Below are 17,839 nucleotides of genomic sequence, written 5' to 3' on the forward strand. Positions count from 1 at the left end.
TATCCCAGTTTACACATTTAGGGATGGTGATAAAGTTTAAAAATGAAAGTTTTGCTTCTTTTGATATTACTCAGAGCAAAGAGACGTTCCATTTATAATTTGGACAGTAAAATAAAAGCACCCTGGCATTTGATCTGAAATGAAAAATGATTTCACTGCTGGGTGTTGAGGAGGAGTTCAGGCGTTTGGTTTTCCATTTCAGGAACCCGAAGGACGGTCCAAGCTTTCTTTAATGTCTTTTCGACAAAATTAACCTCTCAGTAGCCCCTTCTCCTCTACGCTAAACCGGATGTTTGATGTCCTTTTCTTGTTTCTTAAATGTATCTTTGTCTTTAGTGAAAGCTAATCATCTTTCTGGATATTCAGTAGAGTGCTCATGTGGTGACAAGGCCCAGCTGCCCTTATCTTGACAAGTCCTGGATTCCAGCGACCTCGTGTAGAGTGTCAAATGGTGAAAATCATGCACAAGGAAAGAGAACGAGGAGCTGTTTCAGACATGAGTCCCTGTGAGGATCTAAGTAAATGCCTTTGGGGGGTTGGTGAAAAGACCCCATACAAAGGTAACAGAGGCCCACTGGCTGTTTCATGTCTAATCACCCCAACTGAAGGTCATGATCTTTTAGGGCCCAGACCACGTCTTTTACTTTGGTAAGCCTTCTCAGAGTTCTTAGTTCAGAGTTAGGCCTTTTGGGGGTTATTGAATAATACACTTTAACAAATTGCACTTGTTATCCCATGAATATTATCGCCAAGATATACCTTGAGTTCAGGTTGAAGAGCACTTATTCTAGCGATAACGTTACCTGAAAACAGCCATGAGAGAGAAACTGAGTTTTAGCGTGACTTACTTGCACACAGTTATTCTTACTGGATTTCGCTGCTGACACGTCTTAGGCCAATTGAAAGATAAAACAATGAACTGTTGTTGGTTTTCACAAATTAATGGTCATGACTTATTACACAGAAGTAAGCAAAACCGTTGTCTCTAGTTTCAACAGGGTGTCTTCTTTCTTCCAATCTGTATTTTTACCACATGTCAATCTGTATTAATTTAGCCAGGTCCCCATGAATGGTGCCAGTTAAAGAGTATTGTTTTGAGGGCAGCTAATGAAGAATGGATTGTCTCCCTTGACAAACTACAAGTGAATTTGCTAATCCATGACTTTCTTAGTAGGATATCAACCTAAACATGCGTCTAAAGGGGACATCGAGCCTTTCCGAGAAAACGTAAGTGCTCCTGATCCGGGAGCACAACAGGAGCACCAACTGTGGGCCAAAGCAGCACAGGGAGGCTTCGCCCCTTAAACAGGCTGTTCCAGGATGTTCCAGTACAATCCAGGATTAAATGCCCAGAGAAGCATGGAGTTGATCCCAATCTCTAAGAACTCTGAAAAAGGGAAGACTATTTTGAAGCCATTGCTGGAGTTTGGGCTTCCTCCAAGAAGGCAGAGGGTCTGGCCTAAACAATCGTAAATCTAGCAGAAACCAAGCCCCCTGTGGCTGCCACATGCCGTGGAAGGTTTCAGAGGAAGGAAGGGTCACGGAAGACAGTCCACCCTCAGAAAGAAGACAGGGGTCCCTGAGGCCTAGTGTGCCCACCTAAGACAAGTCAAATGCTAGGATGGAGTAGGAAACCGGGGGGCAGAAATGATGTGATTGACATCAATCCTTGTGTGCCCTCCTCTCCTGCCCCAGAGGGCTGGCCTCTCTGGAGGAAAGCACCCTTAGCTGGTGAACTGGGAAGATGGGCGGGGCTGTGGAAGACTCAGAAGTAAGGAGTGTGAAAGTGCTAGGAGCTGCGGAGCACACCAAATCCTTATTCTTATTTTTTATGTTTATTTTTGAGAGGGAGGGGGCAGAGGATCTGATATGGGCTCCGCACTGAGAGCAGAGAGCCTGATACAGGCTCGAACTCACGAACCATGAGATCAGGACCTGAGCCGAAGTAGGAAGCTCAACCTGCTGAGCCACCTGGATGCCGCCCAAATCCTTATTCTTGACCACAACTCAGTACAAATGGGATTAAGGGGAACATTAGCAAGTTGGATCTTCCTTCTTGAATCCTCAGGCTTGCTTCCAAGTGAAGCAAACCCTGGCCTGGCACCTGGAGCGAATCAGGATACTTCAGAGGATTTTTCTAGCTGTAGAAACTGCTGTGTGCCCTGAACCTTAGGGCCTAAAGTATGAATCCTCACAATGTGACATGCATCTGACGTGCCTATCCATTAAATTATGTGCTTGGGTCAGTGAACCTTCTGGCTACCATTTTTGGGCACCCACTATGCACTAGACCAGGGGTTCGCAAACTTTTCCTTGTAAAGAGCCAGGGAGTAAGTATTTACGGCTTTGTGGGTCCTCTAGTCTCTGCTGCAACCACGTAACTGTACTGTTATGGTGTGAGAGCATCCACAAACAGAAAGCAGAGGGCACGGCTGTGATCTGACCCAACTTTATTTACAAAACCAGGTTTGAATTTGGCCTGCTGGCCGTAATTTACCAACCCCCGTGCTAGACCTGGGGCAGACTCCTGACATACAAAATCTCACATATTCTTTCTAGCAACTCTCTGCAGGTGGCATCATTATTTCAATTTTGAAGACAAAGAAACCGAATCTCAGCAATGAGAAACACGTCCAAAGTCACACAGCTAACAAGTGATAAGGCCAAGATTTCTCCCATCACCATCTCCTTCCTGTTGTAATCTAAGGGGGACTTCCTACTTATTCATGGGTAGAAGCACCACACACCCACTGAGATACTAATTTTTAAGAATAATTTTTTCCTAGAGATCTTTCTAATGCCTGGATGGCTCTGGCCAGGCTCGAACCCAGCAATGATTACAGAAGTCTGCACAACAGAGCAATGCCTCTGAAGCCTGTGCACTGACGTCTTAGCCAACTCTTTGCTACCCCAGCTGCCCTCTGCCCCGGCCCCCGCCTCTCTGGCTCCCCTCAGCAACTGTTTCTGGTGGCTCTTTCCACTTTCCAAACCCATATCATCTACACCGTGCCCTCTGCTAGATTATAGGAAGAGCTGAGGTGTCATGTTAAGCCTGATAATGTGACAAATTCACGACCAGTCGGCTCTGGTCTGTGTGTGGCTTCCAGGCCTCCTTCCTGCACTGGCCTGAAACCGTATCTGTGGGTCAAAGTGGCCATTTCAAACAGCTCGACTGAAAGATCGACGTGTGCGGACCCCAAGGTGTGCATTTTCTCTGGTGCTCATGACGGTTCCCTTCTATGTACTCCATAGGTGAGCTGCCATGAAAGTCCACCGCACTCCACGACCCCCAGGCCAGAGCACCCCGAGGCAGGCGGATGGCCTCTCCGCCAGTCACGTGCACACTGACGTCATTTCCATCACTTACTTTTCAATATTCATCTTATTGGGAGCTTTTGCACGATTGTCTCTCCCGTCCTCTTTATTAGAATGATGCAAAGCCATCCAATTGGCCGAGCAGGCTCACAAGGGTGTGAGACAGTCACCCAAGGGAATGAAACAGAAATATCAGAAACTCTACCAAAGAAGCAGGGGTTCAATACAAAGGGACCGTGAAACGCATCGTATGCTCCGCTCAGTTTGAAGTGAGGCTAACTTGCACAGGGCTCTTGGTGAGCATGGAGACCTCTATTTATACTCCTAGAGGCCCGATCCATTTTCACTGATGTCACAAATAAAAGAAAGAGACAAGGAAGCACATGTTGCCCCCAGATTCAAATTTCTAAGGGTAAACAAAGAGACTTCAGGTGATTCCTGACGACGAGGAATCAGCATTGATAAAACCTTAAAATAAGCCAGTAGAAGTAACAGATGTTGATAAAAAGGTTGACCGATTTGTGGCATAGGTTCGTTGCCTAAGGAAAAGAGAACCATTTCCAGCCATGCAGAAGACGTAGCACACATTTCCCTGTAAACTAGGAGAAAGTGTAATTTACGAAAACAAAAGATTATTAATACTTACCCTGTTCTGCACCTGGACACTGTCACCCTCTCCCAGCACCGCTGTGTGATGAGGCTCTATTTTTTGTTGTGCGTCGTCAGGCCCTACAAAAGAGATGGGCCGTGAAACTGAATGTTTTTTACAGTACATTTTTCATATGGCTAGAAATTTGGTGAACCACGTAGCGCTGCAATATTAGTTTCAACCTCAGAAATAAGAGACTTGGAGGAGTTTCATAGGATGGTGTGGTTTCAAATGTCATTAGGGGAACACACATATAACTGCACCATAAGCTTGTAACAATTTAATGACTTCACTGAATTAAAAACCAACAGTGTTCAACAGGTGGGGACTTGGCAAATGATAAAGGGTCCATGGCACAAAAAAGATTAAGGACCTCTGCAGCGGAAGTGTTTTTGGGAGAGAAGTGGGAGAACGAGCCTGACTTTCGGTGTGTGCTCATTTCCGTGGTGGAAAGGCTCCCACTGCGGTCAATCTCCAGCTACCAACGGGAGGTCGGGGAAGAGGTGGGTGCGCAATCGGCTCCCGCGAGCCAGCCCCAGCCGGCCCTACACTGCCACTAACGGTCCCTTCTCTACTGAAGACTCAGGTCTGCAGATTCTGTCCTCGAAGTAAGAAACAGAACCCCATTGACTTTCTACTCATGCATGAGTCTAGCAATTAAACAGAGGTCCGGCAGTCTAAGAATAAGCTCATCTAGAGCTGGGTGACATCCTTAATGGTGATGTGCAGAAGCATGTCATTAAGCGCGCTGCACGGAGATTCCCGGGGAGCACTGGGTCGTGTCTTTTATCTTCTACTCGTCCACACACAACACGAGTATACGTTATCCACGTGGTCGACTCCTGGCCAGTCTGTGAGCAAATTCTAGATTTAGAAACAAGGAGGTCATGTTTTCCTAGGAGCGTCAATCCTAATTTCATATGGAGCCCAATTTCTGCCCACTCTCTTTGCTGTTTTAGGAGAGGAACCACAAGGCTGATTCTGAAGACGCCTAGGCAGACCCTTTTTACGGACACTAGGGTCAGGTTTCTAGGTCTGCCATTGTAAGCGTAACTCACTTCTGTATTATTTTATGAAATGCTTTTTTAATGTTTCTTTTTGAGAGAGAGAGAGAGAGAGAGAGAGAGAGAGAGAGAGAGAGAGAGAGAATGCATGTGCACATGAGCACAGGAGGGGCAGAGAAGAGAGAATCCCAGGCCAACTCTGACCTCGATCTCAGGAACTGAACATGGGATCATGACCTGAGCCAAAACCAAGAGGTGGACACTTAACTGACTGAGCCACCCAGGAGTCCCTATTTTATGAAATATTTAAAATTAGGATCTCCGAAAATAAAGACTGCTTCTATATTTATATCATTCCTATGTCATTTCACCCACCTGGTTATCTCCTGAACCTAAAATAAGTCTCAAAGAAAATATACTTTATTGTTTCTGACTACTTTCAACTAGAAACAGAGCCAAATCAGATAATAAATAGTTTCCATTGAGAAGCTTCGCCAAGAATGTTAAATCTAATAGTGCAGTTAAAGAAGATTTAAACTGAGAACAATTGGATTGCAAATATTTTTGTTTGCCTAAACAGTTCTAAAAGGGCAAAATAGTTTAAAACATATTTTCAACTTAGTGCCACAGCTCTGGTGTGTGATAAATTGCAGGGCAACTTTGTCCCATAGGCCACATTTCCTTTCTCTTCTCTTTGTAAGAACTGCTGTCCCAGTGACCAGCCATTCCACACATTCTGTCACTTTCAGTAGAGTTTGAGATCATCAATTTTCTACGTACAAAGCTCTCTTGTCTGGTGCAAGCAGGATCACTGGTTGAAAAAGACAATCAACTGCCTACAACATTTTAAGAAAATTTTTTAAATGTTTACTATTTTGAGAGACACAGAGAGAGCGAGTGAGCATGCAAGCACATGCAGGGGAGGAACAGAGAGAGAGGGAGAAAACCCTGAGGAGGTTCTGCACTGTCAGTGCAGAGCCTGACATGGGGCTCGATCCCATGAACCGTGAGACCACGACCCAAGCCGAAGTCAAGAGTCAGACACTTAACTGACTAAGCCACTCGGGCGCCCCTCCATGTTTTAAGTTACAGTGTAAATGTGCATCCATTTGCCAATATTTAGAAGTGCAGTTAAAGCGGGTCTGCTGACTGGATTGAAGCACTGTCTTTCTAAAGCAGAACTATGACTATAACCACTGAAATCCTTCTAGATGATTCGTTTTCCCCAATCTTTTCCAGTCGTCTTCCCCATACTAATTCAAAGGCTCTCCTTTAGCAATTCACTTTTACAAAGCATTTGACTTAGAGGTTCTAGAAATACCAAATTTTTTTATGCTTACTTCATTAATTTACATATTGTTTCACTGAATCACATAATTGCGTTTATTAGGGCAACTGGCCTAACAGATCTGAGAACACGCACGACTGCCTTGAAGTGCACTTGAATACAGCAGGAGACAGTAGCAATGGGTTCATCACCCTGGGTGTCCAAGCACCTCATTGCCGGGTGTCCCGAAGAATAAGCGCAGTGCTTAGTCAGGTTCATTCTAGGTAAGCGAAGGTCAACTTGGGGGGGTTCTTGTGTTTCCCCACCTTTCCCGAGACCCAGGGGCTGTGTCAAACTTAATATTCCCCAGACCAGGAAGCAAAGTACTAAGCACAAACTATGCATGAATAATTACTTATTTAAATAAGTCTGAAACATCTCACTACCCACATAAGCCAGTTAGATGTCATTTCAATAACCACAAATATTTTTAGATTTCTAAATATATGTTTTAAGTTTACTTATTTTTGTGACAGAGAGACAGAAACACAGACAGACAGTGTGAATGGGGGACGAGCAGAGAGAGAGGGAGACACAGAGTCTGAAGCAGGTTCCAGGCTCCGAGCTGTCAGCACAGAGCCTCATGTGGGGCTCGAACCCACGAACTGTAAGATCATGACCTGAGCTGAAGTCGAACACTAACTGACTGAGCCACCCCAGGTACCCCTCTAAATTTATTTTCTAAGCCTACACAGTATACTGACCCCTCGAGGAGGCTGACATCCAAGACGCAGGGATACAGGATATGAACTGCTCTACCCTTTGATCTCTGTGTCAACGTGAAATGTTCTCATCTCAGCTTTCTGACTTTGTGGTGTTTAGTTCCTGATTTTTAAAAATCATATACTGCACATATTTCAGCTGAGGGCTGGTCAAAGGGCCCATTGCCTCTGTAAAAGATTGTTGTGGAAGATCTCCAGCAATTTCTTTTTTTTTTAAAGATTTTTTAATGTTTATTTATCTTTGAGAGAGAGAGAGAGAGAGACAGAGTTTGTTAAGCAATGGAGGGGCACAGAGAGAGGGGGACACAGAATCCCAAGCAGGCTCCAGGCTCTCAGCTGTTGGCTCAGAGCCTGACGCGAGGCTCGAACTCACGAACCGCAAGATCATGACCTGAGCCATAGCTGGACGCTTAACTGACTGAGCCAGCCAGGTGCCCTGATCTCCAGCTATTTCTAATGTTAGAGCCGCCACATGTCCTTATTCACAATCTACCGATGTCTGTCTTTTAAGAACTTCCAGCATCAATTAATATTTTTCAAGTCCTCCCACATCTCCATCTCATAGAGTCCCCCCAGATTACTTTCTCAACCCAAACCGCAGTCTATTTATTCCACCCCAGTGCACATCTATAACATCTATTTCAACAGAACGGAGGCACAGGACATTTTGGAAAAGCCAACTACTTGCTTATCAGTTCCTGCCATCTGTGCCCACCTTGGCTTTAAAAGCAAGATGAAATTGAGGCAGTAAAGTCAAAGTGCTTTCTGGATTCTCTCTTATAGATTCTCTATGTCAGTACATATTTAATAACTATCTCTGCTTAGTCTTTTTTCCTCTGGCGATTTGTTCTTGCCCTTTTGTTTTTCTCACGAACATCTCTATTAGGGGGGTGGATAGGAGGAAAGGAAGGAGATAAAATTCAACTGAGGTCACTTGGCCAGTCATTCATTGGCTAAAGCCGAGTCCCAAGAGGCCAGTTTATCCTGGACAGATGCAAGTGGGCTCCAAGGCTACAGACCGTGACCCCATTTCCTGCCAGATGTTTTGCACTTGCGACCTCATGGTCATGAGAGGTGACCAGGCCAGTGAAGAGAAAGGACTCCGGAAACTCCTGCATCACCTCAAGAAAAGCAAGTGGACATATCGGTCATTCTTATCCCTCTAATTGTTAAGCTTTTTACTTGTTCCATTCTTGGACTGAAGGTCAGTCAGGAAGCAAGGCTGTAACTACTGACTAAACCAGGTTTTGAAGGCCAGAGGGGAGGGGGCGGTGGGGGGGGATGGGCAAAATGAGTGAAGGGGAGGGGGAGGGAGGTACAGGCTTCCAGTTATGAAACGAATAAGTCACAGGGACGGAAGGCACAGCACACAAAACTATACTTCAATTTAAGGAAAACAGGCTTTCAAAGCTGATTTGTCCATTTTTCTCCCCTTCATCCCCTACACCCCCATTTAAACCAAAATAAAAGAGGAGCTTTTGTCGAGTCCAGAAGCTAAGAAAGATTTTTACGTTCCTAAATGGTTGAAAAATATCAAAAGAAAAGCATTTCACGACACATGAAAAATCTATGAAATTTACATTTCAGTTGCCATAAAGTTTTATTAGAACAGCCACCCCGACTGCTCACATATCACCGGGGCTTTGTGCTACAAGGGCAGGGATGAGTCGTTGCAACTGTGTGGTCCGTGAAGACGAAAATATTTATTATCTGGACCTTTATAACAAGTTTGCTGTCCCTGCCTTTTCTCCCTCTACACAGGCATTTCTGGTATCCTGACCGCCTTAGAATTCACGCGCTTTCTTTATTACTTCCCATTTGTGCAGATCATTTTGTTTCTCTTGAAGCGACAAGTGAATGGTGCTGCCTCCATAAAAATGGTTCTCGCCTTCCATCTGTATAAAGTGCTTTGTGACACTCACGATTTTCAAAAGATCAAAAGACGGATGAAGCTTCATCCCTTCCAGATGGGCAACACGGTTTACGTGTGATTCCTGTGCCACGACTACATTGTTTCCATCCTTTTTCAGATGCTGAAATAGATGAATTTTGCTTCTGACCTGAAATGCGACTCAGTGAAAGAGGAAGGAAGGCCATTTTTATTGTTATAAAGTCAAAATACCGGGTTTGTGTTACCACTATTTTCCAGAAGAATAATCTGGGGCAACTCAAGTCCCCTTTTGGAGAGGATAAAGAATGGTTTACGTGGTTCTGGGTGTCACCTTCAAGTCTAGAGCAGGTGTCACCAATAAAGCAGCTGACTGGTGCCCGGAGGTGGCCATGTCAGGGCCGCAGGACGACCGCTGGTTGCTGAGGCAGCTGGCCTGTGGGGAGGGGGTGCGGGGCACCCAACCCCGGAAGGTCTCTGAAATGATGGCATTGGCCCGCCCTGCCCCCACCACACCCCCATCACTGTCATGAGGGGCAGGGAAGAGCGGATGGGGAGGCCACTTCTCTTACTTTCCATTCTCCCAGAAGCACAGCCGGAGAGGTTTCCAGACGAGGCATTTACCCGGCAGGGGATGCAGGAAACAACAGGCCAGGAACCCAGAGCATTAGGTAAGGGAAAGCGTGTGCCTGTGGTGGGCGGCGTGGACGGAATCCCACGGGGAAACACGAGGAAAAAGCCTCACACATGCCACCGGGGGGGGGGGGCGAGGCAGCTTCTGGAAACGTCCGCTCCCCTGCACTATCACCCTGCCCTGGCCACGACGCACAGATGCCACTGGCAGGGCGGAAGGTGGTCTGCGGGCCGATGGGGCAAAGGTGCCAGGGGCACGGGTAAGGCACACACAGAATCTGCCACAGCACTTGTCCCGACTTGTCCGTCGGGCCCACAGAGGGACCTGCCCGATGCCCAGGCCGCTTCCGGGCCAGGCCGGGTAGGAGCCGAGGCCACGGGGCCGGCTCAGGACCGAAGACCGGAAAAGACACGGCAGACAGTGCAGCTACTGCGCTATCGTCATACAAAGATCATGGAGTATGCCGCGGGAAACGGGACAGGGGAGTCCTCGGTTCTGGTCCCAGGTCCCCTGAGGCCTGATCCCAGCACACTCAAAAACTGTCTTTAGACTCAGCTTTCCTCATCCATAAAATGACAGGTGGGTCTCGAACATCCCTCCTGGACCAGCCTCCACGAGAGACGCTTATACAAGCCTTAACATAAGGGAAAATGAACTTTGGGATTCCTCAGAGGCACCTGGGCCTGCGGATTCACCTGCTTCCACCTCTCGGGAGATAGATGGCTGCTCCCCCTGACCCATCAGGGCTAGGTCCCCTCATCAGCACGGAGGTCGCCAACCTGTCCACAGATGTCAACCCACAGGAACGTGCCTGGACCTTACGGCTGCACACGGGCCACCGGAAAGTGGCTGCTATGGTGACTGGTGTTCATAGTCTCCTCCCTCACCAAACATGCTGGAAGCTGAGAGGCACCGTGTCCTGGGTGTCCCAGGCTGCACGAGGATGGACAGACGGCTGGTGCCAGAGTATGTGATCACATGAAAGGTTTCATCTTGCTTTTCCTCCCCCTCAGTACTTTAAACGAAAGTGCAACTGAACCCAAAGCAAAGAGCCATCACTTACCAATATACACATTGCCAGATATGGTATAAATGAAGCTTGTCCACCCTGAAAAAGGACCAGCAACATTAAAAGGTTAGTGTCCATATAATGCCAAAAGGAACAAAAATACAATAAAATACAAATATCTCTGAAATATAAATGCAGTATATAAATTTATATAACAGACACAAAAGATGAGATAAAATCCTTTATTTTCTCTTAGACACGTATTTAAATGTTTAACTTCCGTGAGCTATTTAAAACACACACTGTCACTTCCACATGCACAGACGTATGGACACATGTACACACAATCCCCTAAACCTAAATGACTTGGCCCCAAATGTCCGAGAGCCATTTGGCTCTAGTTTCCAGCGAACTCATTCCTTTTCATATCTCCTAAAATAGAGCCCCAGTTCCAGGGATGTGGAGGCTGCAGTCTTTGGGGGCACAAATGGGGTTCAGCTGGTCCATGTGCTCCCCGGAGTCGCATACACAATTTTCCAAGTGTGTACACTTCTCTGTGAAGAGAGCACACAGCATCCACCAGATTCCTACTGTGACTCATGGGGCCAAGAGCTCAGAACCACGGGCAACCTGCCTACTTTCTCTCCCGGTGACGTCCATGGGTGTCTGTCCCCATGGCCCAGAAAGGATGCTGTGGTATCACTGGGAGACCTGGATTTGGAGAGGGCGAGTTCGTGTGTGCCTTCCATGGGAAAGGAGATGTGAGAAGGGAACGTGGAACAGAGGTCAAGGCAGAACGGCAGGGCCCACACCGGGGTGTCTGTGAGAGGCACCGTGGTGACAGAGTGAACAAAACAAGGCCAGGCGTGGAAGGCTCACGGGGGCCAAAAACACACTCTGGAGATGCAGGTGCGATGCCAGGTGTGCTGAAACACACTAAAGGCACAAGAGAAAAGGTGTACCTGACAACACTCAGCATCGGGGGATCTGGTTAAGAAAATCCGAAGGCTGGCGGAACCAAGGAAGACACTTGGCCGGATGCCAAAGGCTATTTCGTCACCCTCCCACACCCCATATGCTCCTCTCTGAGGTTTTACCAGACCAAGGTGAGGGCCTCTGGAAGTAATGCTGCTTGCTGACAGCTTGCTCATTCTGGTCCCGCCCTCGGTGCCCCACAGGCTCCCGCTGCCATCAGTGGGTGAGCATCATCCCCTCCCGTGCCTGCCCTGTGGGCGGGGACTGGGAGGAAGGAGGCCCAGCCGGGCTGCACAAGTTGTGCAATCTGAGGGAGGGGGGTTTGGATGCTGGAAACACAGGCCAGCGATCCATGGCCCCATGCCACGTGTCTCATGCGGGCGGGCGCTAGTGAAGCTCTTCCTCGCTGCTTGTGCACAGATGCTCAGCCTCCTTCGTCCTCATTAGCCCAACTTGTAATGAGACTCCATAACAAAACCCCTTTCTTCGCTGCTTTAAGAAAGAAATTCGCCATTGAACACTAAATTTATTTTTTCAAAGTGCAAATGTCTTCACTATGTTTTTATGATTATGAAAAACTAATATACATTGATTGAAGACATAGTTTGAGACCACAGAAGTGTGTAACCCCTAAACTGGGGTCTTCATTCTTGGCCTGACGTTAATATCACTAGCAATTTGCTATTTATGCTTTCAGTTTCTTTTTTTGTTTTCTGCACTATATATATCATTTGCTTAAAAACCAGAACAGACTCAGTGTTCTATTCTGAATACCTTTCCATGTCAAAACAGAGAAATAACTCATCCTTGGGAGGAAACGTCACGATTGACGGACGTAACCAATCCTTTCCTCGTGCTTGAAAGGTACTAAAAAATTAATAGCTTGTGAGTTTGACAAAACCTCAAAGCTCTTGATTGCTCAATGGCGTTTTTATTCAGGACTATTTTGCTCGTTCTAATCTCTTCCCTCCTCCACCCTCTTTGCTTCATTTCCATTCATCCTGCAAACAGAAAACTAGTCCACACAGAGTTACCATGGCTTGTTTTCTTTTCTGTTTTGTCTTGGTACATGATCCCGAATGACCAAACACATGCTCAATGATGGCCAAGTCAGTGTATTAACCGCCCCTGGTAAAAGTCTATTGGCGCACACAACCCATCTTCACCAGTAATAATAAGTCATGTTCCTGGTTGGAAAGCATAATGCATTATAGGGAATGGACTAAAAATGGGACAAGTGCCTCTTTCCCCCTTCTTTTGAACCTATTGTCCAATTGCACCTGCTCTGTTAAAACTGAGATTTCCAGCCACCTCCATTTTGACCTCAGACTTTGCAGCTGATTAAGTTCTTCTTTCCAGCTAGTCTTTCGGCTCAGGTGGAAGACCTCGAGGGTGCAGCACCCCCTGATGGGCCCTGACACTGGCACCTCCAGCAGTAAGGTCCGCTCAGGGCCAGCAAGACTCTACCTGGGATTGATCCCAAGACCCTGACTGATTTGGCCTTCACTGCCCACCTGCATGGACTCGCCTGCCTTCGCCCCCCCATTTTCCTCCTATAAACTGGATGCATTTTCGGCATGTCGGAGACCGTCTTTGAGATGCTAGCGTGCTGCACTCCCGGCGGTGGGCTCTCGGAAATAAACTGCACTCCTGTTTCACCACTACTTGCTTTCCTGCCCTTGGATTTTGTCAGCGGCGAGCGGCCGAATCCGGCGCTCCTTGTGTGCCAGCTACACGCCTTGTTTAATTTCATCGTTAATAAGAAAACCACAGGCCCAAGATGGAGTCACTTATGCTACGCCAAGTCACCAAAGTGGGTCCTGATAACCAACTGAATTGTAGTTTCCACCTACTCCAGAAATGCAGGCTTAACTGGGCCACTCAGAACTTTTCTGGTCAGCACCACTGAGGTCATCTGTTGCAGGGGCCCCCTCTGTCCCCCAAAGGAAAAGGAGGTGATCTGCATAATAAGACCCCTTGCTCTTCCTCTGGGAAGGGGACTTGTCTGGAACAATCCTTTTCTTTTGGCAATAACTTTCTTGCCGCATCCTCCTTCCTATAAAAACCTTCCATTGTGTACAATTCATGAATCATTTAATAAAGCCAATTAAATTGTCAAATTTAGCCAGTTGAATTTTGTTTTTTTTAAACACCATTAAGCATTGTTTCTTAAAACTACAGTAAAACAAGAGCCAAACTGTGTGAACGCTTACTGTAACCACTCCCTTTTATTAGGATTCCTTCTCTGCTAAGAGCAGGATTACATCAGCAAAAAGCTCTTCGTGGAGATTCGCAGGTCCCTCCTCCTGCTTCTGTCCCCCCTCCACCCCTTCTCCCACTCTTGTGTCCTGTGCACCAGGAATGGATACCATCCCCCCATTTTTACTGCTTTGTCCAAGGTCACAGGCCTTGCGGTCTCCAAGCCACTACTGGCTCTTGGCAGCTGGGAAGCCCTTCCTGTCCCTCGGGCAATAAGAAAATAAGTTGGTATGGAGGTCACATTTTACCTCTGGCCCTGCAGGACGTTTAATCAGCAACATATTTAAGTCAGACCTCCTTCAGTCAAACATAAAAAATATAAAACTTTTAAATATGTACATCGTTTTCTGTGGCTTCTGCTCTCATTTTCAGGGAAGCTGCCAATTCTTACAAGTGTCCCTAGTGAGAGCTTTTCTTGGCCTCTGATCCTTGCCTTTTCCCCCTGCTTCGGCCGTAGAGTTCACTATTCCAATGACCTTCATAACTACTCCTTAAATATGTATGTGTAGCAAAAGGAGAAAAAGAAATTGACAGAGCAAGTCTATGACCAAAGTCAACTCCATGGAGGGGGAGGGAACAGGGCTCAGGAAAGAATGAGCCTCTCCCCCAAACACTGGGTCACACCAGTTGCCAGGTCCCAAAGCAACATTGGCTTCTAAAAGGCTCCCGTAGAGAGCAAGATGGAGTCACTGGTGCCAAGCAGGGGCCCGCGTCAAGCAGTCCAGGGCACGAACAACCGTGAGCTATCACCGAGGCGGGCACCGGCTGACGGCAGACCAGAACTGATAAGCCGCAGAAGCAGGGGAGGTGTGCGGGCACCGAGACTGATTAAGTCCCTTGAAGGGGGAGGGTTTTTGCAGCAAACTGTCAGGCTCCCCAGATGTGACCCCTCTGTGTCTGAGCACCTGACAAGGTAGCTGCCACCAAAGGGAACGGAGAGCCTCCGCTCCTGGAACAGAATAAGCGGTGAGGGTCGAGCACGGACCAGACCTGGACCGGACCAGACTGAGGCCTCATCTCAGCTGCGCGCCCACAGACGGACTTCGAGGTGGTTCCTGAACTTCCTACCGCGCGTGTTACCTTGTTCATCATGCGCCTTGTCTTATGTCCTGCTCTGTGTGCCGTGTAAGGGGCCAAGTTAATCATGTGCTCAAATGTCACTGGGTTTGGAAGCCAGAACCTGCTGTATGACCGAGCACCGCCGGCGCCATGTAAAGATCCAAGTCGTGCGTGCGTCTTCACAGCGTGCCCGTGACTCCTCCCCCACTCCCCTATGCCCCAAGCTCATCTTGGGCGAGTAGCTCCCTCACCTTGGACTTGATGCCTGGCGACGGGGAACCAGAGGCAGACCTGCCTGGTCCTCTCCTCCCTCTCCTCAGCCAAGCCAATGATGTTTTTAACTTTTGTTTTGAAATAATTTCAGACAAGCAGAAAAGTTACAAAAATAGAGAAGTACCATATACCACTCACCTGGATTCTCCAGAAGCTAACGTGTTATCACAATATGCTTTATCATTCTCTCTAGAAACACATCTGTTTTCTTCTGAAATATTTGAGATGTATAGATATGATATCCCTTTACGTCAAAGTAATTCAGTATCATTTAAAAAGAAGTCCAAAATGGAGCCATCTGTCCCCCATGACAAGTCAAGACTTAATCACAAGCTTTAACTTCTCCCAGGACTGTGATCTTTTAAGAGTCAACCTGAAATGTCACAGGCACCACCAGTGAGGTCATCCGCCTGATGAAAACCCTGTGGTTCCCTTCCTTGCAAAAAGACGAAAAAGACCGGAGTCAAGGGCTGAAAAGGTCCTTTCTTTTCTTCTGCTAATACCTTGCCCCATCCTTCTTCTGCCTACTACAATCTTCCATTTGGCATAGCTCCTGGGAGCCCCTGTCTACCTACTCGATGGGATGCCACCTGCATCATGAACTGGGGAATAGAGCCAAGCAGGTGTTTGGACTTACTCGCTTCAGTTTTTGTCCCTTGACAGTAGATATTTCCTACAAACAACAATAGTTTCCTACATGAACTGAGGGTATTTATAAAAAGTCTGAAATAGATACAATACCAATGAGAACATACAACATCATTACCCAAATGGTGCCAATGGCTTCAGTAATGCCTCTTATGGTGAAAGAAAGAAAGAGAGAGAGAGAGAGAGAGAGAGAGAGAGAGAGAAAGAAAGAAAGAGAGAGAGAGAAAGAGAAAGAAATAGAAAGAAAGAAAGAAAGAAAGAAAGAAAGAAAGAAAGCAAGCAAAGCAAAGCAAAATTCCAACAAACCCCCCAAACAAAAGCCGAGGCCGGCTCTGACCCTGTTCGCAGGCTGCATTAGGTTCTCACCAGGAATCTCCCTCCACGGGCAACACTTCCTCAATCTTTTCCATGAAAAGCACAGACCAGTTATTTTCTAGAACATCCCTCAGTTTGGATTTGACTGATGTCTTCTCATCATCAAACCTAATTTGTTTAATCCCTCAGCTTTAGAGAAGAGTTCAGTTATTTTCAATGCTTTTTTTTTTTTTTTTGGTTCGGAAGGGTGCAAAGGAGGAAATAGTGAATACCCGTGTTGCCATATTTCCTATCTTTTCTTTTACAGATGAAATCTTTTTTTAATTTTTAATGTTTATTTATTATTTTGAGAGAGAGAGAGAGAGAGAGAGAGAGAGAGAGAGAAAACACGAGTGGGGGAGGGGCAGAGAGAGAGGGAGGGAGACACAGAATCTGAACCAGACTCCAGGCTCTGAGCTGTCGATACAAACAGAGTCCGACACAGGGATTGAACCCACGGACAGCGGGCCATGAAATCACGACCTGAGCCGAAGTCAGACGCTCAACCAACTGAGCCACCCAGGCGCCCCTACAGATGAAATCTTGTAGGTGACAAAAATGGCCCCTGATTGTCATTAGCCCTTTTCCTACGCACAACAAATGGGCCCTTTCACTGAAAACCGTTCAATGGCTCCCTGTTCTCTCAGGACGAGCCCAGACTCCTGACCCTGACAGACCGACCCTTCTCCAGCATTGAGCCCCTCTGTTCTTCCCGCCTCTTTAGTCAGTTCTCACCCAGCAAACCCCTCTGGGGGAGGAGGAAGCAGAGGGCAGCGCAAACCTTACAGGGGCCTTGTGGTGCCATGGAAAACAAAGCAACTATATATAACTATAAAAGAGAATCTGGCCATTTGTAGCAAAGTGGATGGACCTCGAGGGTGTCAGGCTAAGCAAGATAAGCCAGGCAGAGAAGGACGGATACCATATGTTTGCACTCATAGGTCTAATAGAAGAAACCTAACAGGAGACCACGGGGAGAGGAAGGGGGAAAGAGAGCAGGGGAGAGTGAGGGACGCAGATCATGAGAGACTATCGAATACTGGGAATGAACCATGGACTGAAGGGGGAGGGGGGAAGGGGTGATGGTCATGGTGGGGGGCACTTGTGGGGAGAAGCACTGGGTTTATATGGAAACCAATTTGATAATAAACTATTATAAATTTTAAAAAATGAAAAAAAAACCCCAGCAACCACATGAGACTGTTGAATACTGAAACTGAGGGCTGAAGAGGGAGGGGGGAAGGGGAAGGGGGTGATGGGCATGGAGAGGGGCACTTGTGGGGAAGAGCACCGGGTGTTCTATGGAAACCAACTTGGTAATAAACTATTTAAAAAAATGAATAACGTTAAAAATTTTGTTAATGTTATGGAACCGCACCCATTGCTATAGAACGATGTTTACAATGTATCATTAACTAAAAGAGGCAGCTTTCCAAACTGGCTCGGAAGGCATGATCAGCTGTTTGTTTACACATGCATTACAGATGCATACAAAAAAGCATATGGGAAGACAGACTCTAAGATATTAAGATCATTGCCTGTGCATGAAGCCTTGGGTATTTAAAACCTGTCTCATCTTTGGTTTTTGTATTGACTGTGTGTTGCATTTGTAATAATCCAAATAAAGTTTTTTATTTAAAAAAATAGCATCAAAAATCTAAGGCACATAATCATAGGCAGTAAATATAGGTTTTAAAATCAGCAAGAGACCCTCACGGGGAGG

General features: G+C 46.7%; 1 protein-coding gene across 1 annotated transcript in view; it reads right to left on the reverse strand.

The window, feature by feature from the left end:
- The window catches only part of PIR (pirin), an 86,551-nt gene that overhangs the window by 8,877 nt on the left and 59,835 nt on the right, over window positions 1-17,839 (reverse strand). The window contains exons 8-9 of the mRNA XM_029929614.1: window positions 10,603-10,647; window positions 3,962-4,044 (exon numbers count right to left, since the gene is read on the reverse strand). Coding sequence (XP_029785474.1) covers window positions 3,962-4,044; window positions 10,603-10,647 — 128 coding nt within the window. The remainder of the gene's footprint in view (window positions 1-3,961; window positions 4,045-10,602; window positions 10,648-17,839) is intronic.

This window comes from Suricata suricatta, chromosome X, assembly GCF_006229205.1.
Source record: "Suricata suricatta isolate VVHF042 chromosome X, meerkat_22Aug2017_6uvM2_HiC, whole genome shotgun sequence".
NCBI classification, from domain to species: Eukaryota; Metazoa; Chordata; class Mammalia; order Carnivora; family Herpestidae; genus Suricata; species Suricata suricatta.